Source organism: Desarmillaria tabescens (genome assembly GCF_030435595.1).
Source record: "Desarmillaria tabescens strain CCBAS 213 chromosome Unknown EV420scaffold_2, whole genome shotgun sequence".
NCBI lineage: Eukaryota > Fungi > Basidiomycota > Agaricomycetes > Agaricales > Physalacriaceae > Desarmillaria > Desarmillaria tabescens.
The window spans coordinates 182,216-206,537 of NW_026848301.1; the positions used below are offsets into that span (position 1 = coordinate 182,216).

General features: G+C 49.0%; 14 protein-coding genes across 14 annotated transcripts; 7 read left to right on the top strand and 7 right to left on the bottom strand.

Moving 5' to 3' along the window:
- Positions 1-260: 260 nt before the first annotated feature.
- On the top strand, positions 261-955 carry EV420DRAFT_425513 (uncharacterized protein). Its single transcript, XM_060482050.1, has 4 exons — positions 261-496; positions 549-655; positions 709-775; positions 830-955. Exons 1-4 carry the CDS (start codon positions 365-367, stop codon positions 851-853), a joined length of 330 nt encoding a protein of 109 aa, XP_060338008.1. The 5' UTR covers positions 261-364; the 3' UTR covers positions 854-955.
- EV420DRAFT_425557 (uncharacterized protein) lies at positions 750-1,394 on the top strand. The gene is made up of 4 exons (XM_060482051.1): positions 750-775; positions 830-1,020; positions 1,073-1,211; positions 1,269-1,394. The coding sequence occupies exons 2-4, from the start codon at positions 914-916 to the stop codon at positions 1,356-1,358; spliced, it is 336 nt and encodes a 111-aa protein (XP_060338009.1). The 5' UTR covers positions 750-775; positions 830-913; the 3' UTR covers positions 1,359-1,394.
- Positions 1,395-2,352: 958 nt separating this feature from the next.
- On the bottom strand, positions 2,353-2,919 carry EV420DRAFT_1254133 (2',3'-cyclic-nucleotide 3'-phosphodiesterase; the record flags this gene model as incomplete). Its single annotated transcript, XM_060466754.1, has 1 exon — positions 2,353-2,919. A coding segment is annotated over one exon (567 nt), but the record flags the coding sequence as incomplete, so codon positions are not given.
- Positions 2,920-3,914: 995 nt separating this feature from the next.
- EV420DRAFT_1758006 (uncharacterized protein) lies at positions 3,915-4,807 on the top strand (the record flags this gene model as incomplete). The annotated part of the gene is made up of 5 exons (XM_060480536.1): positions 3,915-4,081; positions 4,133-4,339; positions 4,399-4,449; positions 4,514-4,652; positions 4,703-4,807. 5 exons carry the CDS (start codon positions 3,915-3,917, stop codon positions 4,805-4,807), a joined length of 669 nt encoding a protein of 222 aa, XP_060338011.1.
- A 210-nt stretch (positions 4,808-5,017) lies between these two features.
- Positions 5,018-7,738, bottom strand: EV420DRAFT_1259323 (uncharacterized protein; the record flags this gene model as incomplete). Its single annotated transcript, XM_060466949.1, has 6 exons — positions 5,018-5,116; positions 5,163-5,301; positions 5,352-5,402; positions 5,454-5,663; positions 7,457-7,571; positions 7,627-7,738. 6 exons carry the CDS (start codon positions 7,736-7,738, stop codon positions 5,018-5,020), a joined length of 726 nt encoding a protein of 241 aa, XP_060338012.1.
- Positions 7,739-8,711: 973 nt separating this feature from the next.
- On the top strand, positions 8,712-9,716 carry EV420DRAFT_1635001 (uncharacterized protein; the record flags this gene model as incomplete). Its single annotated transcript, XM_060476395.1, has 5 exons — positions 8,712-9,049; positions 9,089-9,255; positions 9,308-9,385; positions 9,438-9,628; positions 9,687-9,716. 5 exons carry the CDS (start codon positions 8,712-8,714, stop codon positions 9,714-9,716), a joined length of 804 nt encoding a protein of 267 aa, XP_060338013.1.
- Positions 9,717-10,616: 900 nt separating this feature from the next.
- EV420DRAFT_425918 (uncharacterized protein) lies at positions 10,617-11,810 on the bottom strand. Its single transcript, XM_060482054.1, has 5 exons — positions 11,534-11,810; positions 11,368-11,482; positions 11,110-11,316; positions 10,800-10,938; positions 10,617-10,737 (listed from the first exon to the last, which is right to left on the bottom strand). Exons 1-5 carry the CDS (start codon positions 11,673-11,675, stop codon positions 10,639-10,641), a joined length of 702 nt encoding a protein of 233 aa, XP_060338014.1. The 5' UTR covers positions 11,676-11,810; the 3' UTR covers positions 10,617-10,638.
- A 761-nt stretch (positions 11,811-12,571) lies between these two features.
- Positions 12,572-14,355, top strand: EV420DRAFT_1501096 (uncharacterized protein). The gene is made up of 3 exons (XM_060471039.1): positions 12,572-12,790; positions 12,852-12,932; positions 12,988-14,355. The coding sequence occupies exons 2-3, from the start codon at positions 12,929-12,931 to the stop codon at positions 14,070-14,072; spliced, it is 1,089 nt and encodes a 362-aa protein (XP_060338015.1). The 5' UTR covers positions 12,572-12,790; positions 12,852-12,928; the 3' UTR covers positions 14,073-14,355.
- On the bottom strand, positions 14,286-15,588 carry EV420DRAFT_425964 (uncharacterized protein). The gene is made up of 6 exons (XM_060482055.1): positions 15,313-15,588; positions 15,145-15,259; positions 14,888-15,091; positions 14,779-14,829; positions 14,588-14,726; positions 14,286-14,530 (listed from the first exon to the last, which is right to left on the bottom strand). The coding sequence occupies exons 1-6, from the start codon at positions 15,455-15,457 to the stop codon at positions 14,438-14,440; spliced, it is 747 nt and encodes a 248-aa protein (XP_060338016.1). The 5' UTR covers positions 15,458-15,588; the 3' UTR covers positions 14,286-14,437.
- A 662-nt stretch (positions 15,589-16,250) lies between these two features.
- Positions 16,251-17,261, bottom strand: EV420DRAFT_1252652 (nucleosome assembly protein; the record flags this gene model as incomplete). The annotated part of the gene is made up of 4 exons (XM_060466741.1): positions 16,251-16,343; positions 16,395-16,667; positions 16,721-17,098; positions 17,145-17,261. Coding segments are annotated over 4 exons (861 nt in total), but the record flags the coding sequence as incomplete, so codon positions are not given.
- Positions 17,262-17,739: 478 nt separating this feature from the next.
- EV420DRAFT_1259377 (beta-lactamase-like protein) lies at positions 17,740-19,169 on the top strand (the record flags this gene model as incomplete). Its single annotated transcript, XM_060466953.1, has 6 exons — positions 17,740-17,924; positions 17,973-18,085; positions 18,134-18,160; positions 18,209-18,333; positions 18,389-18,473; positions 18,526-19,169. 6 exons carry the CDS (start codon positions 17,740-17,742, stop codon positions 19,167-19,169), a joined length of 1,179 nt encoding a protein of 392 aa, XP_060338018.1.
- Positions 19,170-19,348: 179 nt separating this feature from the next.
- On the bottom strand, positions 19,349-20,920 carry EV420DRAFT_426018 (uncharacterized protein). The gene is made up of 8 exons (XM_060482056.1): positions 20,754-20,920; positions 20,607-20,713; positions 20,392-20,550; positions 20,222-20,333; positions 19,968-20,174; positions 19,857-19,907; positions 19,667-19,805; positions 19,349-19,620 (listed from the first exon to the last, which is right to left on the bottom strand). The coding sequence occupies exons 3-8, from the start codon at positions 20,546-20,548 to the stop codon at positions 19,528-19,530; spliced, it is 759 nt and encodes a 252-aa protein (XP_060338019.1). The 5' UTR covers positions 20,549-20,550; positions 20,607-20,713; positions 20,754-20,920; the 3' UTR covers positions 19,349-19,527.
- A 39-nt stretch (positions 20,921-20,959) lies between these two features.
- Positions 20,960-21,650, top strand: EV420DRAFT_1635008 (uncharacterized protein; the record flags this gene model as incomplete). Its single annotated transcript, XM_060476396.1, has 3 exons — positions 20,960-21,012; positions 21,059-21,087; positions 21,145-21,650. The coding sequence occupies 3 exons, from the start codon at positions 20,960-20,962 to the stop codon at positions 21,648-21,650; spliced, it is 588 nt and encodes a 195-aa protein (XP_060338020.1).
- Positions 21,651-22,600: 950 nt separating this feature from the next.
- Positions 22,601-23,712, bottom strand: EV420DRAFT_1684195 (uncharacterized protein; the record flags this gene model as incomplete). The annotated part of the gene is made up of 6 exons (XM_060479255.1): positions 22,601-22,777; positions 22,830-22,968; positions 23,022-23,072; positions 23,126-23,335; positions 23,388-23,502; positions 23,568-23,712. 6 exons carry the CDS (start codon positions 23,710-23,712, stop codon positions 22,682-22,684), a joined length of 756 nt encoding a protein of 251 aa, XP_060338021.1. The 3' UTR covers positions 22,601-22,681.
- Between the last annotated feature and the right edge of the window lie 610 nt (positions 23,713-24,322).

Here is a 24,322-nt window from a genome sequence, read left to right on the forward strand (position 1 = left end):
TTTCACGTTCTTTCGGAGAATTCACAACCTCAGAAATGTCTTTTGAGGAAAGTGAATTGTCGCAAGGAGGCTGGACATGCCTCGTTTCTGTTTTGCTTCAGGTCGGATCCTACCTCCTGTAAACTGGGGCTTCCTGGCTCTCAAACAAACAGATGAAATTGTGAATTGGTGAAGGGAGCATATCGCTAGCGCCTAACCTTGTCTGTCGGAATCACATTCGTCTCTTCAGCATGACTGTCAACTTGCGACTTAAATCTGCAACTACAGACCATCTGCTCTTCGCCCCTCCTCTTCTCATAAGTCAGACTGGGAATTTTACGCTTTCTGCCGACGTTCAGCCTGGGACTGATATGGCGAACAAAATATGTCTAGTCTGCAAGAAGCGCCCAAAACGGGACAAGTACCAGTTCTGTTCGGAACGCTGTCACGGACATGGCTGCAAAGAGAGCACCACAACTCCTTCGAGTTCCCAAGGACCATGTTATATACAAAGATGGTACACTCTTCCTGACTGCTCCTCGCCCTCACTCGACTGAATACTTGGCCAGTTGCGACCTCATTTGGCGAAAACTGGGACTGGAATAAGGGACTTCGCCCATCGAATCTACCTGATTACGTGGTCACCAAGCCTCCGAAAGTCTTTTGACGACTATCGGTGGGATCTCTGTACCGTTCGTTGGACGTACTATCTAACTAACACATCGGCAGGGAGAACATCGCTCGCACGATCAAAGGCAACAAGAAACCCAAAAAAGTCAAGCGCTTTCGCTGTGAGGTGCGCATGTGTCTACTGGGCGATCCGGGAGAGTTGAACAATCAAGTTGTGTAGTACACCACAGTGCTGCCTCTGTAGAGCCATCGAGACGGGTTTCAGAAAGACTCTCGACAACAAGCGCCTCATGCAAGGACTGTCATGAGTCGTAGATATCAGTATAGATATCCTATTCGACGGGCTGACTGCTTCGAAAGACGAGGAGCTCGGTTCGGGCGTGGTATATACATAGCCCTGTCGTCCTCGAAGTACATGACCACCAAGTTTTTCACGGACCTCATCTTATGCACATGTCCCTAGGGCATTTCAGTATGCGGAAAACGGCAGCTCAGGATCTAAATACGAAGCAGTCTTCACAACGAGAGAAGTCTTGGGAAACGCGCAGAAGGTGGTCTTTGACAATTGGTATAGGCTCCAGCCGGATAAGGGATACGATTCCGTGAGCATGAATTTCGGTTTTTGAGGTGCATTGATTGAATAACAGTTGTTGTTACAGGTGGAGGCGCATCCCCTTGTTGGGCCGACCGAAGTTGTTGTATTCCACCACAACGCGGCACGTCCGGCGTACCTCATCATAGCGAAGTAATGAAGACACCTATATTATTTCATTGTCATACATGTACAATTCCAATGTCTTGTTCTCATTGATACTCTGCTGCAAACCTATCTTATGCCGAAGACGCTTTCTTATCACCTGCAAGTAACGAGAGTCAAAGTCGGGCTTCTGATTTTGTATGTTAACACTGCTACAAGTCGATATTATCCACAATGATACTGGTACATAGTTTTTATGCTTCATCTACGGAATCTAGATGCGTAGTAAAGGGGAACCTGCTGGGGAGGGCTATGAATATAAGGGAAAAAAATCAGCACTGGGGTATGCGAACGACTATAGCTCGTCGCTAGGTAGCTGGGCCACTGACCCGTCATGTCAGCTAGATGCGTTAAAGATGCGGCGCAGCTCCTACAGGTGGTGGATCAACATCCATAGCGGTTATCGATAGTTCTGCTTGGCTGTGGCGTGTTGGCTGTGTGCGTTGCACTGTGTATGTGGGCGAGATAGGCGTCTTCGGAGCATCCGAGATCGAGGTGGTTGCAGGGGCAGATGGAGATGGCGATGAAAATGATTCGCTAGGGCGACGCCTTCGTGGCTCTTTGGGACGTGATACGTTGTTCGCTGTTCGAATTGACGACCCAGGTGAGCGTGAATGAAGAGCAGTTGTCTTCGATGAGTTCGGTGTAGAACGAGAAGGGCTCCTGGTTGGAAGGACGCTCTTCTCCGTGGGTGGCGACGTAGCGTACTGTGGTTGAGATAAAGGCTGTTTCGTTATCTGTGGGTCGGGCACAGAAGCAGGTGTAGGCGCAGGTGCAGGACCAGCCTGGGTAGGTACTGGCATGGTGTCGAGCGTTTGACATTCGCGACGGGGTCCTGGAGAGGGGTCCTCCTGCTTTGTGATTTCGCTAGGGTGAAGCTTTTGTGGCTCTGTGGGTCGTGATGCAGTGGTCGCCACATCCTGGGTAAGTACCGGAAAGGTGATGGATTCTGTGTGGCGGGAACGAAGCTCTCTGAGCCTGGATATGGAGAGTGACCTCTTCTCCATCACCTTCCACTGCCTAACTGAACATGTGCAATCGACCAGCCAGACCTCCGTTCCCGTGAATCGGCTGTGCAGGTCCAGATCCCCACTGTCGCCAAAAGTCCCCATCTGCTTGTAGTCTTTCAAACCCTCCTCCAATTTAAGCCGTTCTTGTGGCTCATCGACGTAGAAGAGCGACATGTGCGGGAAGTTGCGACTCTTCCACTCAGCGCTGAGGTCATTCAAATAGTCGGTAATCACTCCATGAAGGCGCTCAAGCTCGCGAGGCTTGGATAGCTTGATGATGAGAGCACCGAGGTACGTGTCGCCCCGCTTCCATGATTCGAACTTCATCACAGGAGGCCTGAGGTCGTAGATAGGGAGTTTGTCTATATCAAGAGTGGGCGGTAAATTGGCGAATGTGGCGAGCGTAATATGGGGAGCAAAGCAGGGATATGATTTAGAATCAGGTTTCACTGAGGAATGAAGCGGTCGGAATTCCATGAGCTTTTCCCAGGCTTTGTATTCCTCGGGGGACGGGATGAGCCATAGTGCGTATCCTGCAAACATAAGTTAAGTGAGTGTTTTCTGAAAATGATCAGATTCCTTACCCATAACTGCTAGGGACGATAAGAGTCGAAGGCAAGAAAAGTAAGAGCAAACGACTCGTCTTCCCTTTTCAGTGCTGGCGCGCTTCGGTAAGACTGAGTATAAATATTTGGTACCGCTATGTAGTTCTCAATCACACCGGCGACCTATAGTGCGCGTCGCTTAGTCAGCACCACTTTTGGACAGGGGCAAAATTGGGCAGAGATTTTTGCTAAAATTCAAAATCTTCCGAAAAGTCGATTTCCGAAATAATATTTTTTTTCGAAAAAAGTGTGACAGTATGTGAAGGCCCACGTATGTTACGTTCTCCTGCCATTTGGTGTTACGGTGCAAAATTGGATGTTCAAAAAATTAATATTATTCCTTCAGTTTTTGGAATTTGAACAATCTGTCTAACAGTTTTGTCCTTTTCATCAATAGAAGCATTTCTGTTTAAGGAATAAGAAATACCGTGAGAAGTCCAGTCTTGCACAAAAGTAGCGGTGTTTAGGTGATGCGCACCATAGCGCTCCTCTGATGGCCTCGTCCACTTCTGTCCAAGTGACATGTTCGTTATCTGGTATTGGTGGCGGTGGTTGGATTCAATAGTTCAGGGAAATCTGATTGTGGCGTAAGCGGGGTTAGATCAAACCAGTCTGCCTTTACTGAGGGCGTCTGGCGTCTAGTCTTTCACGAATCACAGTTCTCATCCTCGTGCTGTCATCTGTCCGAATCCCGAAATAATATGAAGCTCGATTTTCCTCCCATCCTGGCATTGTCCTCCTCCTCGAGACTTAGTACCCCGCCCTGTATTCTGAAGCATACCTGGTACTTCTGGATGTCTGACATCTGTCTCCAGTGCAAGCGGCAGCCGAAGCGCAAAGACTACCAATTCTGTTCGAAGAAATGCACCGATACGGCGGCAAACAAAGCGCCTCATCTCATTAGGGTTCCCAAGGATCACATCATGTACAAGAATGGCACGTTCCACCTGCGTCTGCGTCTATTTGGTTCTGAACGTCGCGCCAGTCGCCAATTCCTTCAGGGATACTTGGGACTACAATGCCGGTTCTTGTCCCGTTATTGACCGCATCTACTTGATCACTTGGACGCCTGGTATGCGTGATTCTTTTGACAACTATCGGTGGGTGCAGTTTTATGGCAACGGGATCATTGTTCGCGTATGATACAACAGGGAGTCTGTCGCGAAGAGACTGAAGGACAGGAAGAAGCCCAAGGAAGTCAAGCGCTTCCGTGCTGAGTCACGTACTTGCCTCCTGGGCGACCCAGGGCAGTCGGCATCGTTGTGCAATGATCGGAATTGCCATCTCTGCAGGGCAATCGAGACTGGGTTCGAGTCTACGCTTCGCCACAAGCGTTGTCTGGTGTATAATGGCCAGTTGTAGGTCCTCTCACCGTCTTGTTAATGCGCTGGATATGAACACCGATTCCTTCTGGCAGGGAATCGTGTCGTTTCGGAGGCGGGATCTATATGTCGCCAGCCTCCTCCAAGTACGTGAATGATTAACTCTCAGTGTACAAATTATTTATACTGACTGGTTTTCATGGCCGTCAGGGCGTTCAACTATGCAGTCAACGCTGGTTACGGCTCACAGTATAAGGCTGTGCTGGCAACAAGAGTCATCCTTGGCAAGCCGCAACAATTGGCCTGGGACGAGAACTACAGACTTGAGCCAGACCTAGGCTATGATTCCGTGAGCGTTACTTCTCTTCGTCTCGGGCACGTGAAGCGGCACTGAAGTAGAACCTTCAAGTTGAAGCGCGCCCTGCGGATGGTGGGCCCATTGAACTCGTCGTGTATAACCACAATGCTGTTCGTGCAGCGTATCTTCTTATTCTGAAGCAGTAGATGAGTCACCAGTCTTATATATCTGTCTCTTTGTGCCCGTCATATTATTTACATTGGAATTTCGTACCAATGCATGTCTTCGCGCGTTGAATACTGGACACGGCAAGCTGGCTTTGCTGACATCTATAACATATTTCATTGGACAAAAATTTCGGTGTCTGTCACGTTGAAATGCCGTGCAATCTCATTCATTCTCGTGGAAAGCCGTGGCTACATGCGTTCGTTGATCATAAGGAGATACGCAGGACGAACTGCGTCCTTACGGTATGTGACATACTCTAACGGACCACCTTCAGCGCGTGCCTTGACCTGATAGAGGATGAGGTAACATCACTGCTAATGAAATTGAACGCACGGAATCATATCCCTTGTCAGGTGAGAGCCTGTGGTGTTGTTCATCCTTGAGGAACTGCATCTTTCCGAGCACAGTCCTCGTAACGAGAACAGTGAGGTACTCTGAGCCTTCCGAGAGATTCACAGCGTATTGGATTGCCCTATTAATGCATAGTCAGAAGTCGGAAAGATCATAACACCATATGCGTACTTGTTGGACGAGGGCGACATGTACAACCCACCCCCAAAGCGAACGCCAATCCTACAACAATTCAGTCACCCAAGCGACGTCACACAGAACAGGAAGACTCACGTCGCGTTGTTCATCACCATCCGGCGTTTATATTCCAAGCTCGATTTGAATGCAGTCCGGATGGCGGGACAGAGCCGACAGTTGGACATCCAACACAACTTAGTATCTGACCTCTTGTCACCGAGGCTACAAGCACGTTTCTCAGAGCGGAAACACTTGACCTCTTTCGGCTTGTCATCAGGTATGTTTCTCTTTCTTGCAACTTCTTCACTGCAACAGGTCAGTCAGCATGCAGTGCGGGAGACTGCTGAAGTACCGATAAGCATCGAAGGATGTCCTCATATCAGCACTCCAAGTAATGAGATAAATCTTTGCGATGGAGGGGCATGGAATGGTCGGATCGTGCCATTTCTCGGTCCAAAGCTTCGTGACTAGCCAAGAGCTTGTAGTCACTTTGACGGGCATACGGAAAGATATGAAGAAAATGCGTACTATTGTCGTATACAACATGCCCCTTAGGAACCCTCATGAGCTGTGGAGCATCTCTTGCAGCTTCCTTGGTGCATCTCTGCGAGCAGAACTGGTAGTCTTGTCGCTTAGGAGCACTCCCGCACACTAGGCAGATATCGTTAGCCATGTGGAAATGCACCGGGGAGTTGGCGAAGGAGCTTTAAGTAGGGCTTCCCCCTCCTGTCCAGTCGCCCAGTACCTATCACTGCATGAATTGGCCGCGTGTACGAACGACGCCCCACGAGCGCTTGATACATGTTGACCCTTCAAGCGACGGTGCCATGCTATAGGTCCGTCAGATATTGAAATTGTTGAGATTACCTTAGGATGTGTTGGTTTCGGGGCGCTTAGAGGCATGCCATAATCCATTGACAAAGAGTGTATCGTTTTTGTATCACCTTGCACACGTTGCATCGGATTTGAACGTCCTGTGGTAAAGAGGGCCTACCGCAGGGTTCGAGGGGCAAAATCCGTGATGAACTATCAAGTCATGAGAACCTTGAAGACCGCACTACAGCATCGATCGGTGTAGCGCCTGTTTCATTGACTTCGAATGGAAATTCATCGGTTATTATATGCCGCCCGAACTCTGAGATCTGTTTATCAGGCGTTTATCACTGAAGTGAAGTGACCTCGGTCTCACCTACGTACATCGCCTCCTCCGCTAGCGTATTCTTTGGACATCAAGGACGGAAATGACATCTTGACAGCGGTGAAGGCTTCTTTTGATATATACATATTGATGTAGGGGTGAATGAGCCCATACAACTTTGTCCATGGTGCAATTGGCGGAAGGAATCGTCCTCTTTGGAGTAAAAACAGACCTTGAATGGAAGTTATCGATTGAAACAGTACAGTAGAGTGTCTGCAGTCAATCCGATAGCTGCATGCATTTGTTGATCATAAGGAGATACGCAGGACGAACTGCGTCGTGACATACTCTAACGGACCACCTTGAGCGCTTGCCTTGACCTGATAGAGGATGAGGTAACATCATTGCTAGTAAAATTGAACCCACGAAATCATATCCCTTGTCAGGTGAGAGCCTGCGGTGTTGTTCGTTCTTGATGAACTGCATCTTTCCGAGCACAGTCCTCGTAACAAGAACAGTGAGGTACTCTGAGCCTCCCGAGACGTATTGGAATGCCGTAATAATGCATAGTCAGAAGCCAGAAAGATCATAACGCCATGCACGTACTTGTTGGACGAGGGCGCCATGTACAACCCAACCCCAAAGCAAACGCCAGTCCTACAAAAATTCAGTCACCCAAGTGACGTCGCACAGACCAGGTAAGTCACGTCGCGTTGTTCATCACCATCTGGCGCTTATAGTCCAAGCTTGACCTGAGTGCAGTCCGGATGGCGGGACAGAGCCGACAGTTGTACTTCCTGCACAACCTGTATCGCTTCTTGTCGCTGAGACTACAAGCACGTCTCTCCGAGCGGAAGCACTTGACTTCCTTCGGTTTGCCTTTTCCAATCTTGCGCATCTCAGCCGCCTTCCCGCTGCGAAGATTGTTAGTGAGGAATCTAGTTCGACTGTGTCGACGTACCGATACTTCTCAAACGATGAGCGCTGGTAAGCAGTCCAAGTGATGAGGTAAATCTTCGCAACTGTAGGCAGATTCTGCCTCTGATCGTTCCACTGCTTCGCGAACATCTTCTTGACTAGCAACAGACAGATATAAGAAACAATCAAGGTAGTAAGGAGGGATCTACTCACCATTCTCGTAGAAGACGTGCCCCTTTGGCACCCTCATGAGCTGAGGCGCTTTCTTCGCAGCTAAGTTAGTGCATCTGTCAGGGAAGAACTGGTAGTCTTTGCACTTGGGCATTTGCGGCACACGAGGCAGATGTCTTTGCGGGTATGCGGCAGTGTTGTAAGACTAGAGGACTAGATTGATTGGCCATCTGCGCTGATACAGCTCGGGTAAATAGAAATAAACTACTCCTACCAACCTTGATGCATGATGCATGATGCATGCTCATTGGGAGAAGTAATTGTGCGGGTCACATGAAGCACGCTATTTTTCCTTTTAATTTTGGGTGAGCCTGGCCAATGAGAGACGCGTGGTATGCTTGGTTTTAAGCGTGCAGAAGAGGGCCTTTTCGGCTCCAAGGATTTGGGCAGTACTCGCTGGGTGCTTTGCAAGATTCGTGAGGCTCCCGGCGTGGGAGATGAGTCGGGCCCCAACGAGCTCACCGACAAGGACGGTAAGGTTGTATGCGATGGCATTCATGCGGTTCCGGAGAATACTCTGAGGGTTGCGTTCGATAGGCGGAGATGGAGATAACTTGGTCGTAGAGGGAGTGGACGTGAGCAATGTCAGAGTCGGATACTTCGGTTCCCATTGAGATTTCGGCAGCAGCCTTGATGGCTTGCTCGAAGTCTTTGGGTAGTATTGTGGTGGAGAATGTTGATGATGCAGTAGTACAGAAACCTGGATAACAGTTCTTAGCGTCGGAAGAAAAACTTAAGCTAGGACCCAAATGCATACCCATGCGCTTGATCACCTAAGCTTCAGCCTATAACCACCAGTGATTATGGCTCACTGTCCCACAGACAGAAAAGAGCCGGATACTCGCAGTTTGTTCGCCTTTCAGGTTCCTCGAACGCTTTAAAAGTTCTGATCGTTGGGCGATGCAGACTTGGAAATTTTGAAGAGGTAGTAGCTCATTGCGGTTTCGAAGAGTGGCCGGACGCGTTTAGAATGTGGTACCCGTGGGAATTTCATTCTGTTTTGGGCCTGTCGGCGGCACATTTTAAGTCCGTCTCGGTTTTCCTACGACACACGAGTCAAACACTCCATGGCCGACGTCAAGATATACCTGAAGCCACGACCAATATCGGCTCTTTATGGACACTGCAACTATATACCAAACATCTATATACCGTACAAACGATGCTCAGAATTCAAGTACGGTCCATTCCTCGCCGACTATGGGGCGGTCCCCTCTGATGCTACAGAAGAATACACCATACACTCGCCCTCCCTATCCGCCCAGCTTGCTGTATTCCACAACGAAACTCTACCTAGTCTCCAGGCCGACATTCCCAATCCAAACAAAACTAGTCGTTCATCTTGGTCCAGTCTTCTTGAGCTTGCCAGGTCGAAACTCGCAGGGATAGTCGACTTCCGAACAGAGTGCGAAACCCACATCGTTTGACTTTGCAAAGGCGATAGTGCCCCAGATCCACTGACGGACTCGTCATTCAATACTGCTCGTTGGTGGTATAGGCTGGTCTTTTCCATCTTGTCTCGGGACGACAGAGAGCTGCGCGACAACGACGACACCGAAGTACAGATACTGGTTTCGGCTTACATGTATGATGCCATTTTCTCCCTATCTGGTAAGTGTGTACATTTGTGATCTTCCACCTTTTTATTTAATTTACTGCACAGTGATATGGGCCAATTTTCGTGAAGAGATGTTGCAGCTGACAGATCCGGTTTCTCCTGCTTACCTACCTTCAGGCTATGGTGATTTTCTGTAACTGACATACTTTTCTTACACTAATGTGCTCTTTTCCAGGTAACAACTCGGGATTCTTGACTCTTCTTAGTACACAGGTATACACTATTGTCCCCGCACTCTACCCCGCCGATACAACAAGCAATCACGACTATAATTCTCCCCTATCTCAGTCCTCTGACACTGTCGACTTCCCGTCAATCTCACATACCGGCGACGGATTGACTGACAAGACATCCTTTCGGCTGCGAGTATGTTTTGCACCAAACTTGAATCAAAATAAATTCTGATTTTCCTCTTTAATTTTAGCGAAGAAACTACGTAACCATAATTGAATAAGTTCTGGACGAACCCGGTCTATTTTTTTCAAGTAACAGACAAGGTGTCGTGATACCGAGAGCCGCTAATTCGCATCCACGTGCCGTGTATAGGAAATGAATTAAAATTTAAATACACTGACTTCGCTAGTCACTCACGAGCTTCACGAGCGGCGAGACAATACTATATATGATCTTTTCGATCTCAGCTCTCTTCGGCCTGACTCCATCACTGGGTTTGGAATCCCGACACTTATCAAATTTACTTAGCCATTGCTCTCTTTTCGCGTGTTACTATTCCTTCAAAGAAGATGGTGCTTGAATTATAAGGGTGCCCAACTCTCTCGTACGTTCCTTCCTTGAACGTAATCCTCCTACTAATATGCTTTCTCATATTGTAATACAGGAGATTCTGGTGGAAGTCGTCGTGGAAATGCTAGATAATACCCGCAACGACAAGCGCACACTCAAGTCATCATGTCTGATGACGAGGTCGTTGTGAATAAGAACAAGAACCAGAGACATGAAAGCACAGTCATAGGTGCCAAGGGATTACAGCAAAGATGAGTTTGAGTCGATTCCATATCAGATCCGTAGGAAGAGGTGGAAGAATACATGGACAAGGCCAACCTTTCAACAGAACATCTCAGTAAGCAAATGTGGCTATTGAAAAGAGAGAATAATCCCGCCTTGGTTGGATACTAAGACGTTAGATGGCTTGTAGACACTGCAATGTGGTTCACAACTTTGCACGAGAATGAACGGGATTGCACGGTATTTCAGCGTGACAGGCGCCGAAAATTTTGTCCAATGAAACGTGTTATAGACGTCAGCATGCCAGCCTGCCGTGTCCAATATACAAAGTGCGAGGATATGGATTGGTACGAAATTCCAATGTAAATAATATGACGGGTGTAAAGAGACATATGTATAAGATTGGTCACTCATCTACTCTTCAGAATGAGAAGATACGCTGCACGAACAGCATTGTGGTTGTACACAACGAGTTCAGTGGGCCCGCCATTCGCAGGGCGCGCTTCAACCTGAAGGTTATACATCAGCGCCGCCGCCGCACACGCGCGAGATGAAGAGAAGTAACGCTCACGGAATCGTAGCCTGTGTCTGGCACAAGTCTGTAGTTCTCGTCCCAGACCAATTGTTGCGGCTCTCCGAGGGTGACTCTTGTTGCCAGCACAGCCTTGTACTGCGAGCCATAGCCAGCGTTGGCTGCATAGTTGAACGCCCTGACGGCCATGAAAATCAGTCAGTATAAAGAATTTGTACGCTGAGAGTTAATTCACGTGCTTGGAGGAGGCCGGTGCCATGTAGATCCCGCCTCCGAAACGACATGATTCCCTGCCAGAGGGAATCAGTGTTCACATCCAACGCATTAACAAGACAGTGAGAGGACTTACAACTGGCCGTTATACACCAGACAACGCTTGTATTGAAGCGTAGACGCGAACCCAGTCTCGATTGCCCTGCAGAGATGACAATTCCAGTCATTGCACAACGATGCCGACTGCCCTGGGTCTCCCAGGAGGCAAGTACGTGACTCAGCACGGAAGCGCTTGACTTCTTTGGGCTTCTTCCTGCCCTTCAGTTTCTTCGCGACAGACTCCCTGTTGTATCATACGCGAACAATGATCTCGTTGCCATAGAACTGCACCCACCGATAGTTGTCGAAAGAAGAGCGCATACCAGGTGTCCAAGTGATCAAGTAAATGCGGTCAATAACGGGACAAGAACCGGCGTTGTGATCCCATGTATCCTTGAAGGAATTGGCAACTGGCGCGACGTTCAGAACCAAATAGAGATGTAGACGCAGATGCAACGTACCATCCTTGTACATGACGTGATCCTTGGGAACCCTGATGAGATGAGGTGCGTTCTTTGCCGCCGCATCGGTGCATTTCGTTGAACAGAATTGGTAGCCTTTGCGCTTCGACTGCTGCTTGCACTGGAGACAGATGTCAGACATCTAGAAATACCAGGTATGCTTTAGAATACAAGACGGGGGACCAAGTCTCGGGGAGGAGGATAACGCCAGGATGGGAGGAAATCGAGCTTATTTATTATTATTTCAGGGACTCGGATAGTCTCACGACAGCACGAGGATGAGAGCTGTGATTTGTGAAAGACTAGACGCCAGACGCAGGACAAGTTGACAGGTGTTTCGCCGGAGCATAGTGCTCGTGCTTCCTAGTAAATAGCAGTCGAGAACCTAACAGCAAACGCGACCGCCTCGTGTGTCATAAAAGTTCCGAGTACGGATATCGACAGATGCAGTTAGTACAGTGTGCAAGCGACTTCAGTAAAGGCAGGTTGGTTTGATGATAGTAGGTAGAAAGAAGAATGGGTTTGTATGTTTGCTTCCGGCTCCCACGATCAATCAGATTCGCCTGATGTGAACTTGACAAATTCCATGAATTCGCGATCGTTCTAACCGAATGCATGCGCAGGGAGCTTCCTGCGTCTTTCGCGTTTCAAGGAAGTACCAACCCTCGTCAGTAAGTCAGCACATGCATAGGGAGTATGGTGATATACCATCCATGGACTCGTCTAAATCAGTATGGTACTATACTCTCATACACGTACCTCCCATGCTCATTCATGCCGTCTCAGTGCCCCGACAGGATGTCCTTCTAGTTCATGCAGCGAAAATTAAATGAAATAAATGTATTGCAAGCTATGGACGACGCACAGAAATGAAACATCGCGCTTCGCTCGGAGAGGAAGACAGGATTCGCAGTGTTGAGACGTAGGTGAGGCATGTTGGGAACTGGGAGGCGCAGGCGCAGGTGTGATCCAAAGTGAGAGTGAACTGTCAAGCGACAAGTGTAATTGAGACTTCCGGTATTTGCCGGTGTGATTTTGTGAAACTCTTTTTGCATTTCATTAAACGTACGCTAACTACCAAGACGCGGCGGAGGTACAGGTCCTCAGGCACTCTCCTTCCTTCCCTCTTGTTCCAATTTTCATCTGATTTTCTCTGGTGATTCGACATCTGATGTGAAGTAGAGTAACTGGAAGGTATTTTTACGCTAATTGAGTTGTTTCTGCGCTTGGTCAAGGCCTCGCCGGTGTGATTGACAAGTACGCATTTCAGTTCTGCAACAGAGCCACACAGCGGTACCGAATACTTATTTATACTCAGCACGCAGTATTGAAAAGGAAAGACGAGTCGTTCACTCTTACTTTTCTTGCCCTCGACTCTCATCGTCTCTCGCAGTAATGGGTAAGGAATCTAAGCATTTTCGGAAAGGTTGTGAATATTCACCTATGTTTACCAGGATACGCACTATGGCTCATCCCGTCCCCCGAGGAATACAATGCCTGGGAAGAGCTCATGAAGTTCCGACCGCCTCATTCCTCAGTGAAGCCTGATTCTAAATCATACCCCCGCTTTGCTCCCCATATCACGCTCGCCACATTCGCCGATTTCCCACCCGCTCTTGATATAAACAAACTCCCTATCTACGACCTCAGGCCTCCTGTGATGAAGATGAAGTTCGAATCATGGAAGCGGGGCGACACGTACCTCGGCGCTCTCGTCATCAAGTTATCCGAGCCTCGTGAGCTTAAGCGCCTTCATGGAGTGATTACCTCCTATTTGGGTACCCTCGGCGCCCAGTGGAAGAGTCGCAACTTTCCGCACATGTCGCTCTTCTACGTCGATGAGCCACAAGAGCGGTTCAGATTGGAGGAGGGTTTGAAAGACTACAAGGGGATGGGGACTTTTGGCGACAGAGGGTATCTGGCCCTGCGCAGCCGATTCACGTTCACGGGAACCGAAGTCTGGCTGGTCGATTGCACGCGTTCAGTGAGGCAGTGGCAGGTGATGGAGAAGAGGTCACTCTCCTCATCCAGGCTCAGAGAGCTTCGTTCCCGCCACACAGGATCCGCCACCTTGCCGGTACCTACCCGGGCTGGCCCTTCTGCACCTGCACCTGCTTCAGTGTCCGCTCCACAGATAACGAAACAGTCTTTATATCAACCACAGTACACTACGTCGCCATCCACGAAGAAGACCTTCCCTCTAAACAGGACCCCTTCTCGCTCTACACCGAGCCCATCGAAGACAAATACTCTTCATTCATGCTCACGTTGGGCGCCACTTAGAATAGCGACCACCGTATCACGACCCAAAGAACTACGAAGGCGTCACCTTAGCGAATCACTTTCATCGCCGCTCCTCCCATCGCCATCTCCATCTGCCTCTGCAACCACCTCGATCTCAGATGCCCAGAAGATGCCTATCTCGCCCACGTACAAGTACGCACAGCCGACACGTTACAGCCAACTTGAAGCAGAATCATCGATAACCGCTATGGATGCTGATCCACCACCCGTAGGAGCTGCGCCTCATCTTCTTTAACGCATCTAGCTGACATGACGGGTCAGTGGCCCAGCTACCTAACGGCGAGCTATAGTCGTTCGCATACCCCAATGCCGAACTTGTTCCCTTATATTCATAACCCTCCCCAGCAGGTTCTCCTCTACTACGTATCTAGGTTCAGTAGATGAAGCATAAAAACTACGTACCAGTATCAGCGTGGACGTTATCGACTTGTAGCAGAATGTTAACAAACAAAATCAGAAGCCTGACTTTGACTCTCGTTACTAGCGGGCGATGAGAAAGCGTCTTCGGCTGAAGTAGGTTCGCAGCAGGGTATCAGTGGTGTAAGAACAAGGCTTCGGAATTGAACATGTATGACAACGAAATGATATATGTAAGTGTATTCATTGCTTCGCGATGATGAGGTACGCCGGACGTGCCGCATCGTGGTGGAATACAACAACTTCGGTCGGCCCAACGGGGGGATGCGCCTCCACCTGTGACGACAACTGTTATTCAATCAATGCACCTCAAAAACCGAAATTCATGCTCACGGAATCGTATCCCTTGTCGGGTTCGAGCCTACCCCAATTGTCAAGTTTCACCGTCTGCGGGTTTCCCAAGACTACTCTTGTCGTAAGGACTGCCTTGTATTTAGAACCCGAGCCGCCGTTCTCCGCATACTGGAATGCCCTAAGGATATGTGCATGAGATGAGGTCCGTGGAAAATTTGGTGGTCACGTACATCGAGGACGACGGAGCCATGTATATACCACGCCCGAACCGAGATCCTCGTCTTTCGAAGCGGTGAGCCGGTCGAATAGGATATCTACCGATATGTATGTACGACTTACGACAGTCCTCGCCCTAGGCGTTTGTTATCGAGAGTCGTTCTGAATCCCGTCTCGATGGCTCTACAGAGCCAACAGTCTGGTGTACCACACAACTTGTTGTTCAACTCTCCCGGATCGCCCAGTCGACACTTGCGCGCCTCACAGCGAAAGCGCTTGACTTCTTTGGGTTCCTTGTTGCCTTTCATCGTGCGAGCGATGTTCTCCCTGCCGATGTGTTAGTTAAATAGTACGTCCAACGAACGATACAGAGATCCCACCGATAGTCGTCAAAAGACTTTCGGAGGCTTGGTGACCACGTAATCAGGTAAATTCGAGCTATGGATGGACGAGGTCCCCTTTGCCAGTTCCAGTTTTGGCCAAATGAGGTCGCAACTGGCCAAGCATTCAGTCGAATGAGGGTGAGGAAACAGCCAGGAAGAGTGTACCATCTTTGTACATAACATGATCCTTGGGAACTCGGAGGAGCTGTGGCGCTCTATTTGCAGCCGTGTCCGTACAGCGCTTGGAGCAGAACTGATACTTGTCCCGTTTTGGGCGCTTCTTGCAGACTAGACATATTTTGTTCGCCATATCGATGTCTGAAGGTCGGAAGAAAGCGTAAAATTCCTAGGCTGACTTATGAGAAGAGGAGGGGTGAAGAGTAGATGGTCTGTAGTTGCGGGTATATAAGTCGCAAGTTGACAGTCGTGTTGAAGAAATGAATGTGATTCCAAAAGACAAGGTTAGGCACCAGCGGTATGTTCCTTCACCAGTTCACAATTTCACTTGTTTGAGAGTCAGAAGCCCCAGTTTACAGGAAGTAAGATCCGACCTGGACAAAACAGAAACGACGCATGTCCAGCCCCCTTGCGACACTTCAAAAGACATTTCCGGAGTTACTGATTCTCCGAAAGAACGTGAAAGATAAAAGGCACCGTCGTGGCAGTCCTCTTGTATTCTCGAGCCAATTCTCGATGCACAGTCGGTCCCCAGAAAGCTGTAGTGACGCGGAACTTGAAAGGAAAGGAGGCAGCAGAACAGAAGCAAAGGAAGGAGAGCGGTCCGGCAGAACTTTCTCACGCCCAACTGTGATCAAGGCGGCTTGATCCGGCCTCGCCTCTCTTTGCACCACTACCACTGTACCAGCTACCTTCGTACTGTCCTCGCATCAATGCGGTTCACGAACAAGATTATTCTGAAATAATTGGCGTATATCCTTGGCTAGACTTCAGCTTCTCATTCATTGTTTCATACTCCTCATGAGTCCTAGGATATATTACTTCCAACTTGGCTGAATTGCAGACTCCATAACGACTTGAAACACGGTGGTGACTGCATGTAAAATCTGGGTACTAAAAGGAATCTAATCCGATTCGCTGCCAATGCTATACTCATCCCAATTATCGTCATCGTCATCATCATCGTCATCTTCTTCCTCTGCCTCTCCCAGGAGGTAATCCATCGCGTTCGGAAGCACCTAGTCCATTCGTTGGTGTCGAAAGATTCGAGCGATTAAGAGGCGACATACCAGTCGTTTCAACTCCAGACCAAAGTCAAAGGCGCTATCTAACGCCATATCCTTCTCCAAGTCGGCATTTTTGTTAACAGTGCCTCCGACGGGAGGAATGGTAATCGAGGATAGCGGTTCAAAGATGGAGAAAAAAGATTCATCTCCCTCATCATCATCGGATCCTGGCCCACCTTTGGCTGCCTTCTGGACCAGGTTTTTTTTCGGCTTCCAATTAACCTTGTCTGCGGCAATATGGCTGTATTGAAGCTCTCCAGCAGCGTTTATCTCATCCTGAAGCGCCGTCAACGGACAGATTAAAGTAGGTGAGTGAGAGAATCGCCAACCTTGTAATAGAAAGTCAACTTGAGCTTAGTGTTCTTGAAGAAGGCGTTCGGCGAGAAGTGGAAGTCGATTGCAAAGGCAGGTGTTGGTACCTTGGCCTTTGGCGGGTAGCTGAGAATGATGTTGGTCAAGTGTTTGAGAGCAGGGACGTCTGTCTCGACGATGTACGACTCGATGTGGGAGTTGGAGAGGACGTTGAGCCAGAAGTTGTTGAGCGGAGCGGGCTTCGCTTCGCCCTTCAAGGCAGGCAGTGTCTTGTAGTCAGCGTCAAGTCGTCGACTCTTCAGTTCGCCTGCAGCGATTTCCTCTCCTGTGGGCGCGGCAGTACCAGAGAGGAATGCAAAGCGTCGTTCGTAAGCTTCCTTAAACTTGGCGGACCACTATGCATAGTGAGTGCTCCGACCGGAATACTACCGTTGACCTTACCTTTCTTTCTAGGTCGAAGACTGCCAGCTCGTACTCCTTCTGTAGCGTTCTGATACTATCTTCGATGCCGCGGATACCCTGGATGGATCGCTTTTCATCAACAGAGAGCTTAGCGTATCTGAGGACATCTCATATCAGCAGCACCCTGGGGACGGATCGAAACGTACTCAAATTCAGACATAGCGACGATTCAGGATTGCCTACCGACTGCCTGCAAGTCTTTTATACAAATTTGTATCTTGCTAAAGCCGGTCTGCAGCTCCTCTGTCAGCAGTTGTGTTGGAAGGCTCAAAGCTCACTGACAGTTCCCTTCACATTTAGGTCCGGTAGTATCGGATATCACCGGAATCGACCACTCCAAATGTGCATTCTACAGGTATCCAGAGATGAAACTGATGTATTGTTTGTACTAGGGGTAATGACATGCACTTTCCACGCCTAGCACTGTCCATTCTTGCTGTTGCCGGTACAGCGTCTGTGCAAGGAGGTCATTAAGCAGAAGTGATGTGCTTGGGGCGTTGCTCGTCCATATAACTGTATGCGCTTCAACCACCTCGAAGGAACAGAGAAACTACTATTCACTACAGCCTCAGCCATGGAGTTCATCTTTCTCGGTACAGGAACTTCTGCTGGCCTGCCGTACATCGATTGCATCACGGCACCACCGGAAAGGGAGGCGTGCAAGACGTGCCTCTCCACATTGACGCCGGAAGGGAAACGGAACATCAGGAGAAATACCTCGGCTGTTGTGCGAATGGATACCAAGGAGGGTAGAAAGGCGTAAGTTCTAGGCTCTCCTTCATACCACAGCTAACATTCATCATGTAGAACCATTGTAATTGATGCTGGGAAGACTTTCCAGGCGTCTGCTCTCGAATGGTTTCCCAAGTATGGGCTAAGGGAAATCGATGCCATTCTCATCACTCACGCTCATGCTGATGGTAATCGATTCCATTCATGCTGTTAAGCATTATTTGACTTTGTGAAAGCGTTGAATGGACTGGATGATCTCCGATGTTAGTAGGCTCGGTATTTGCTTTACCCCGCAATCTGATATGTTGTAGCATGGACATTATATGGGCTTATTCAGCCCTACATCGATATCTACCTGTCGCAAGAGACCTTCGATGCCGTCAAGACATCATTTCCGTACTTGGTATTGAAGGAATGCGCCAGCGGCGGAGGCGACGTACGTCGTTCTGTGAAGAGACGGGTTTTTTCATTGATAAGCGTCCGATATACAGGTCCCGGAATTCAAGTGGCATGTCATAAGTGACCAGATCCCCTTCCAGATTAACGATACGGGAATATATGTCACACCGTTCTCTGGTAGGGGTCTACACTGGGGCCAAAGCTTGCTGTCTAACTGACGGATCGATAGTCCATCATGGTTTCTGCCCTTCGAACTCCCCGCGAGATCACCTTCATACGTCACCGTCTCTTCCACTACTGAACGAAGCACCCTTCCAGGTTCCCGAACGACGCAAACCATTCCTGAGCTTCGGATTCAAGATATCCAATCAGCTTGTCTACATTTCAGACGCATCGCACATTCCAGAGGAATCTTGGAACGTGATCTCTCCGAAGACCTCTGGTCATGTCCCCGTGTGCGTGCTGGACTGTCTGCGGTTGGAGCCGCATGCATCGCATTTCCACTTGGCACAATCTGTCTCTGTAGCGCGAAGGATCAGTGCCACAAGGACGTACCTGACTGGCTTCTGTCACGCAGCTACGCACGAGGAGTACGTCTCTATGGGAGAGATCATTGGCGGGGCGCTGAAGGACCAAGGGGAGATGGCTGCTCTGAACGTGAAGGGCTTCTCGGTTGAGAAGGGAGATGTTATCTGGATACGACCGGCCCATGACGGTCTGAGGGTGACAGTAGACGACGGGGTGGTATGGGATGAAACATACTTGAATCAGTCGGTCCACGATAAGGTGGACTGGAGGGGTTGGCATGCGTACTTGAAGAGTTTGTTATCTTGGAAGCGCCTTGTTAATATGTTATTCATATTTAGATTGTAGACACTGATACCCTGACCTTACTGATAACTAAATTGCTTGTCTGCCCGAATGCTAATGCAGGGAGAGAAACTTAGCCACGAGTCGAGCTTCAACAAGTGCACAAAGTAAAGCGAGGGTTAGAAGATGGTACGTTCAGTTTCACGCATACAAACGCTGATCTTTGATACCTTATAGCCTACCTATTCCGAGCCACTCCCATTGGTGACTACAGTGCCGCTACCGTGCACTAGGGTAAGGAATTCTTAATTATCCGACCACGGTAAGGAACTAACGACTACATTTCAGTACACTTCACATGTCGAGAGTGCCGATTTCCTTCATCGCAGCGAATGCGACTATGAGATGAATTACTCATACATTACTTGAGGATGAGGAGGTACGCGGGACGAACAGAATTGTAATTGTACACGACCAGCTCAGCAGGTCCGCCATCCGGAGGATGCGCTTCGAGCTGGAGTATCGTCAGTCAACGAAAAGAAACAAGAAACTCTGCTCACGGAATCGTATCCGGGGTTAGGCCACAACCGCAGTCTATCGTTGGAGACGACTTTCTGAGGGTTTCCCAGGACCGCTCTCGTTGAAAGAACTGCCTTGTATCGAGATCCTGTGTTGCAGTTGTCAGCGTACTGGAATGCCCTGCCATCAGAGTCAGACGCAGGTGTCTACAACATAAAGGACTACACGCACGTCGAAGAGGCTGGAGCCATATAGACACCACCCCCGAAACGAGTCCTCCTACTGGAATAGCTCTTCTCATCAGCGAAAGAGATGGAATTGAATGACACAAGATGAATTTACAGATTGCCCATGATCACCAATGCACGCTTGTAGCTGAGAGTCGACATGAAGCCGGTAGCGATAGCACGACAGAGATGGCACTGCTGTCTTTTGCACAGTTTCGTCGACTTGCCCGGGTCGCCAAGGCGGCACATGCGTGCCTCGGAACGGAAACGCTTGACTTCCTTGAGTTTCTTCCCGCGTTTCAGTTTATTGGCGACGTTAGCACTGGAAGTTGCATCAGAATAGTGTAGAGGAAGAGCACCGCGGCATACCGATAGTTGTCAAAAGACGAACGAAGCTTCTCCGTCCAGGTAATCAGATACATACGCGCGATGGTTGGGCGAGAGGCGTTTGAATTCCAGGTGCTGCGGAAAGACTTTGCAACTGGAGCAGAGGTTAGATGCTAGATGGACAGTGGAATATATAGGAGGCGCGCGCATACCGTCCTTGTACATGACATGATTTTTGGGAACTCTGAGGAGTTGGGGAGCCTTTTTCGCGGCGATGTTGGTGCAGCGCTTAGAGCAGAATTGGTATGCCTTGCGTTTTGGGCGCTTCTTGCAAACTAGACACGTCGAAACAGCCTTTGATGAGGGCATTTCTACGTGATGACAGGTGGTCAGAGCTGGCATGCAAAGAAAATTTAGAGAGGTTGACCTTGGACTCGCGGAATTGAAAATGTAATGACAAGAAGATATGGTGGGAAATTTCTTATCTTGGTGTCCACAACCTACGGTGCTCCCTGAAGGTAAATTAAGTTGACACTGTAAATGTTGACGAGTGTGAAGGGAGACCATCACGTACCGGGAATTATAAACCGAGCCTCTCCCACTCGTAGGCCCAAAATGCTTACGCCTCATGGCGTTCTTTATCGATCGTATAATGACCTGCCGTTCTACCAAGATTTCATCTCCAAGATTATCATAAAGCTGACACGAAGAAGGGTTAGCCTTGAACGCAACTGAGGCGAAAGCACAAGCGGCAGTTGCCGGAGCTCGTGTCTTCCTGCAATGGTCAACTGGTCCCCAGCCATTCAAAACGCGGCTAACATGCTCTCAGATACGTAACACTACCGGGCTTGAAACTTCTGAAGCTTTGAATTCTTGAAGCTTGACGCTGACGCTGACGCCACGTATGGGTATCATTCTAATTTTTGTTGAGGATTCCTTAGGACTGACCTGGTTACTTTTTACAGGATACGCACTATGGCTGGTCCCATCGTGTACCGAATTCACTTCCCTCTCTGAACTCATGAAATTTCGCCCCCAGCCATACACATTAGACTCACACTCTCGCTCCTACCCCTCCTTCGACCCACACATCACCCTCACCACCTTTGATGTTCTCCCATCCTCATTCAACCTCGACGCCATCCCCCTCGACAATCTCAACCCGCCCGTGGCATACTTTGACTCTGTAAAATGCGGCAACAACTACCTTGGCGCCCTCTCTATCAGGATCTCTCAATCCAGCAAGCTGATGTGTCTTCACGAAGCAGTCACCAGGCACCTCAATATGCTGAACATGCAATGGAAAAGCCGTGGCTTCCCCCACATGTCGCTCTTCTACGTTGACGAGCCGGATGAGCGAAAACGCCTCGAGGCCGAGCTCAAAAGCAGCAGGGCGGATCCAATCGTACGACGGGGGCAGATACCTCAAGTTGACCGCCAACCCAACCTAGCATACGATCAACCCAAGTGAAGACATTCACTGGGGCAGGAGATTTGGTTGGTCGACTGCACGTCGCGTTCGGTGAAGCAGTGGCTGCGTGATGAAGAAGGAGATCTCTTGGAATCCCCCACGTTCCTCCGCCACCACCGCCGAAGACAGTCCCGAAGAAGCAGACAGTCTGTACATACTACCCGCCACAAAGGACGTGCTCACCCTGAATATCTCGCTGTACCACCTAAACCTCGCCACCACTGCCGCCAACCTACCTCTCCCAATCGTAAGTGCATCTCACAGGTTTCGAGTACGATCGTGTTCTTATATCCTTTGACATAAGGACATGGTTGTCTCGCGGTCATCTTGAGATGGTGGCAGGGGCGTCCCTAACTTATCACTCAGACTCAGACGGGACGGTGGTGCACCCATTGATCGTTTTGTATTCTTTGATGCTGTCGGCTATGTATTCAATTCTCTTGCACAACCCACCGCGCGGTCCAATTTTTAATTCAACACCAGCCAGGTTTCTTATCAACAGTCGGCTACCTATCTTTTCAACCTGGTGTGAGGCAGCCAGCCACGTTTTAAACCCACAGTACTTGGACAGTGCTTTTCAGGCCTGTTTACAAGTTATTCCCAACGCGGCTCTTCAAAGTACAGGATGTTCAAATGCGGCGTGTGCAAGGTGATACTTCTTCGATTCAAAATTGATTGTAGCATGCCTCTAAACACCACGAAACCAACACACTATGAGGTGATCTCTGTTCCATCAATCACTCCATGGTGAGGTTCGCAGAAGTGGAGGCATACGTATCTAAGAAATTTGTCGTCCTGGAAGAAACTCTTTTCCACGCTATTCTAGAGTCAATAGTTTAGACACTTCAGCTTATTATTCTTTATTTTCTGATCTTTTCTTCGTTGTAATCCATGCAATCGACGCTGTGTGGCTACTGGCAGAGCCCACTCCCATAGTTTCGCGATTTTGAGACGCATACTGGGTTCTGGAAGGGAGAAAATGCATAATTTGAAGTACGTAAAAAAAAGTAGTACGAGCAGTGGAGCTAGTGCTAAACCTTGACCATGATGAGATAGGCTGGACGCACAGCATTCTCATCGTACACTACATACTCCAGAGAACCTCCTCCATCAGCCCTCCCTTTCACCTGAAAAGCGGTTATCATAACTGGTGACGGCAAAAGGTAGACAGACACATACCGAGTCATATCCTTTGTTGGGCTCCATCCTGGTGTGATCCTCTGCAGACAGTATCTGGATATTTCCGAGGACAGTCCTGGTCACGAGAACAGCGAGGTATTCAGAGCCCTTCTTGAGGTTTTTCGCATACTCAAAAGCCCTAATCGCTTGTGAGCAACCCACAAAATGCAGAAGACTGATACGTATACGTACTTGTTAGAAGAGGCGCTCATATAAATGCCTCCACCGAAGCGAATACCGTCTCTACAAGACGGAGTTGCAGAGGAGCTGACTTTTACTCGCAATACAATACTTACTTCGCTCCGCTGTTCACCTGTTGGCGCTTGAAATCCAAGCTCGTCCCGAAACTAGTTTTGATGGCGACACAAAGACGGCAGTTCTGGTTGTTGCACAAGGAGTCGTAAGACTTGGAGTCGCCCAGGCGGCATGCACGCCTCTCAGAGCGGAAACACTTGATCTCCTTCGGCTTGTCATCAGCTCTGTTTCTCTTTCTTGCAACTTCTTCACTGCAATGGGTGTGAGCATGCAGTACCTAAGTAGCGGGAGACGCTGGAGTACCGATAAGCATCGAAGGATGTCCTCATCTCAGCAGTCCAAGTAATGAGATAAATCTTTGCGATGGAGGGGCATGGAGTGGTCGAATCGTGCCATTTTTCGGACCAAAGCTTCGTAACTAGCGAGGAACTTGAAGTTACTTTGACGGGCATTTGGAAAGAAAGATGTAAAAAAAATGCGTACCATTGTCATGTATAACATGCCCTTTAGGAACCCTCATGAGCTCTGGAGCCCTGCTAGCAGCTTCCTTGGTGCATTTCTGCGAGCAGAACTGGTAGTTCTGTCGCTTGGGAGCGCTCTCGCAAACTAGACAGATATCGCTAGCCATGTGTAAACGCAGGGAGTTCGCGACGAAGCTTTAAGTGGAGTTTCCCTCCTGCCCACGTCGCCCAGAATCTATCATTTCATGAGTTGGCCGCGTGTTCGAAGGACGCCCCACGAGGACCTGATACACGTTGACCCTTTAAGTGACGATTTCATGCTATAGATCCGTCAGATATGGCGATGTGACGAGTTGTGAAATAGTTGGAATCACCTCGGGGTGTTTAGAGGCATGCCACAATCCATTGACGAAGAAAGTATCGCTCTTGTATCACCTTGCATCGAATTTGAACGTCCTGTACTCTGAAGAGCTTGACTGCGTCTGCTGATCCAGTACAAATCATAGAAGTTTCGAAAATTCACATAAATCATGATGGAACATTAAGCGAACCAAGCCAGATATGTCGTCTACTGTCTCAAAATAAGACCAGAAGCCTTTGTGGAGATGACTTTACACGCACTGTCAAGAACATGAGAGGTGTCAGAGGTGTAGACCAGCTGATCTGAAATCTTGAACCCGAAACTGAGGAAGTGTCTCCGCTATTCCGTGACCCGGGACGAAGGTGATAGTGAAAAGGGTCTGCCGCAGGGTTCAAGGGGCAAAATCCGTGATGGAC

What these genes read in the sequence shown, in the direction of transcription:
- EV420DRAFT_425918 (XM_060482054.1), bottom strand. Translation starts at nt 11,675, where the DNA reads ATGTCTGACATCTGTCTCCAGTGCAAGCAGCAGTCGAAGCGCAAAGGC. An exon ending in CTGGTGTATAACGGCCAGTT is followed by an intron (nt 10,939 to 11,109) that starts GTAAGTCCTCTC and finishes CATGGCCGTCAG; the next exon opens with GGCGTTCAACTATGCAGCCA. An exon ending in CAGACACAGGCTACGATTCC is followed by an intron (nt 10,738 to 10,799) that starts GTGAGCGTTACT and finishes TATAACCTTCAG; the next exon opens with GTTGAAGCGCGCCCTGCGAA.
- EV420DRAFT_425513 (XM_060482050.1), top strand. Translation starts at nt 365, where the DNA reads ATGTCTAGTCTGCAAGAAGCGCCCAAAACGGGACAAGTACCAGTTCTG. An exon ending in CCATGTTATATACAAAGATG is followed by an intron (nt 497 to 548) that starts GTACACTCTTCC and finishes ATACTTGGCCAG; the next exon opens with TTGCGACCTCATTTGGCGAA. An exon ending in AAGTCTTTTGACGACTATCG is followed by an intron (nt 656 to 708) that starts GTGGGATCTCTG and finishes ACACATCGGCAG; the next exon opens with GGAGAACATCGCTCGCACGA.
- EV420DRAFT_425964 (XM_060482055.1), bottom strand. Translation starts at nt 15,457, where the DNA reads ATGGCGAACAAAATATGTCTAGTCTGCAAGAAGCGCCCAAAACGGGAC. An exon ending in TCATGTTATGTACAAAGATG is followed by an intron (nt 15,260 to 15,312) that starts GTACACTCTTCC and finishes ATGCTTGGCCAG; the next exon opens with TTGCGACCTCATTTGGCCAA. An exon ending in ATGGCTCCGTCGTCCTCGAT is followed by an intron (nt 14,727 to 14,778) that starts GTACGTGACCAC and finishes ACATATCCTTAG; the next exon opens with GGCATTCCAGTATGCGGAGA.
- EV420DRAFT_426018 (XM_060482056.1), bottom strand. Translation starts at nt 20,548, where the DNA reads ATGCCCTCATCAAAGGCTGTTTCGACGTGTCTAGTTTGCAAGAAGCGC. An exon ending in TCATGTCATGTACAAGGACG is followed by an intron (nt 20,334 to 20,391) that starts GTATGCGCGCGC and finishes CCTCTGCTCCAG; the next exon opens with TTGCAAAGTCTTTCCGCAGC. An exon ending in CTAACCCCGGATACGATTCC is followed by an intron (nt 19,621 to 19,666) that starts GTGAGCAGAGTT and finishes ACGATACTCCAG; the next exon opens with CTCGAAGCGCATCCTCCGGA.
- EV420DRAFT_425557 (XM_060482051.1), top strand. Translation starts at nt 914, where the DNA reads ATGAGTCGTAGATATCAGTATAGATATCCTATTCGACGGGCTGACTGC. An exon ending in ATAGCCCTGTCGTCCTCGAA is followed by an intron (nt 1,021 to 1,072) that starts GTACATGACCAC and finishes ACATGTCCCTAG; the next exon opens with GGCATTTCAGTATGCGGAAA. An exon ending in CGGATAAGGGATACGATTCC is followed by an intron (nt 1,212 to 1,268) that starts GTGAGCATGAAT and finishes TTGTTGTTACAG; the next exon opens with GTGGAGGCGCATCCCCTTGT.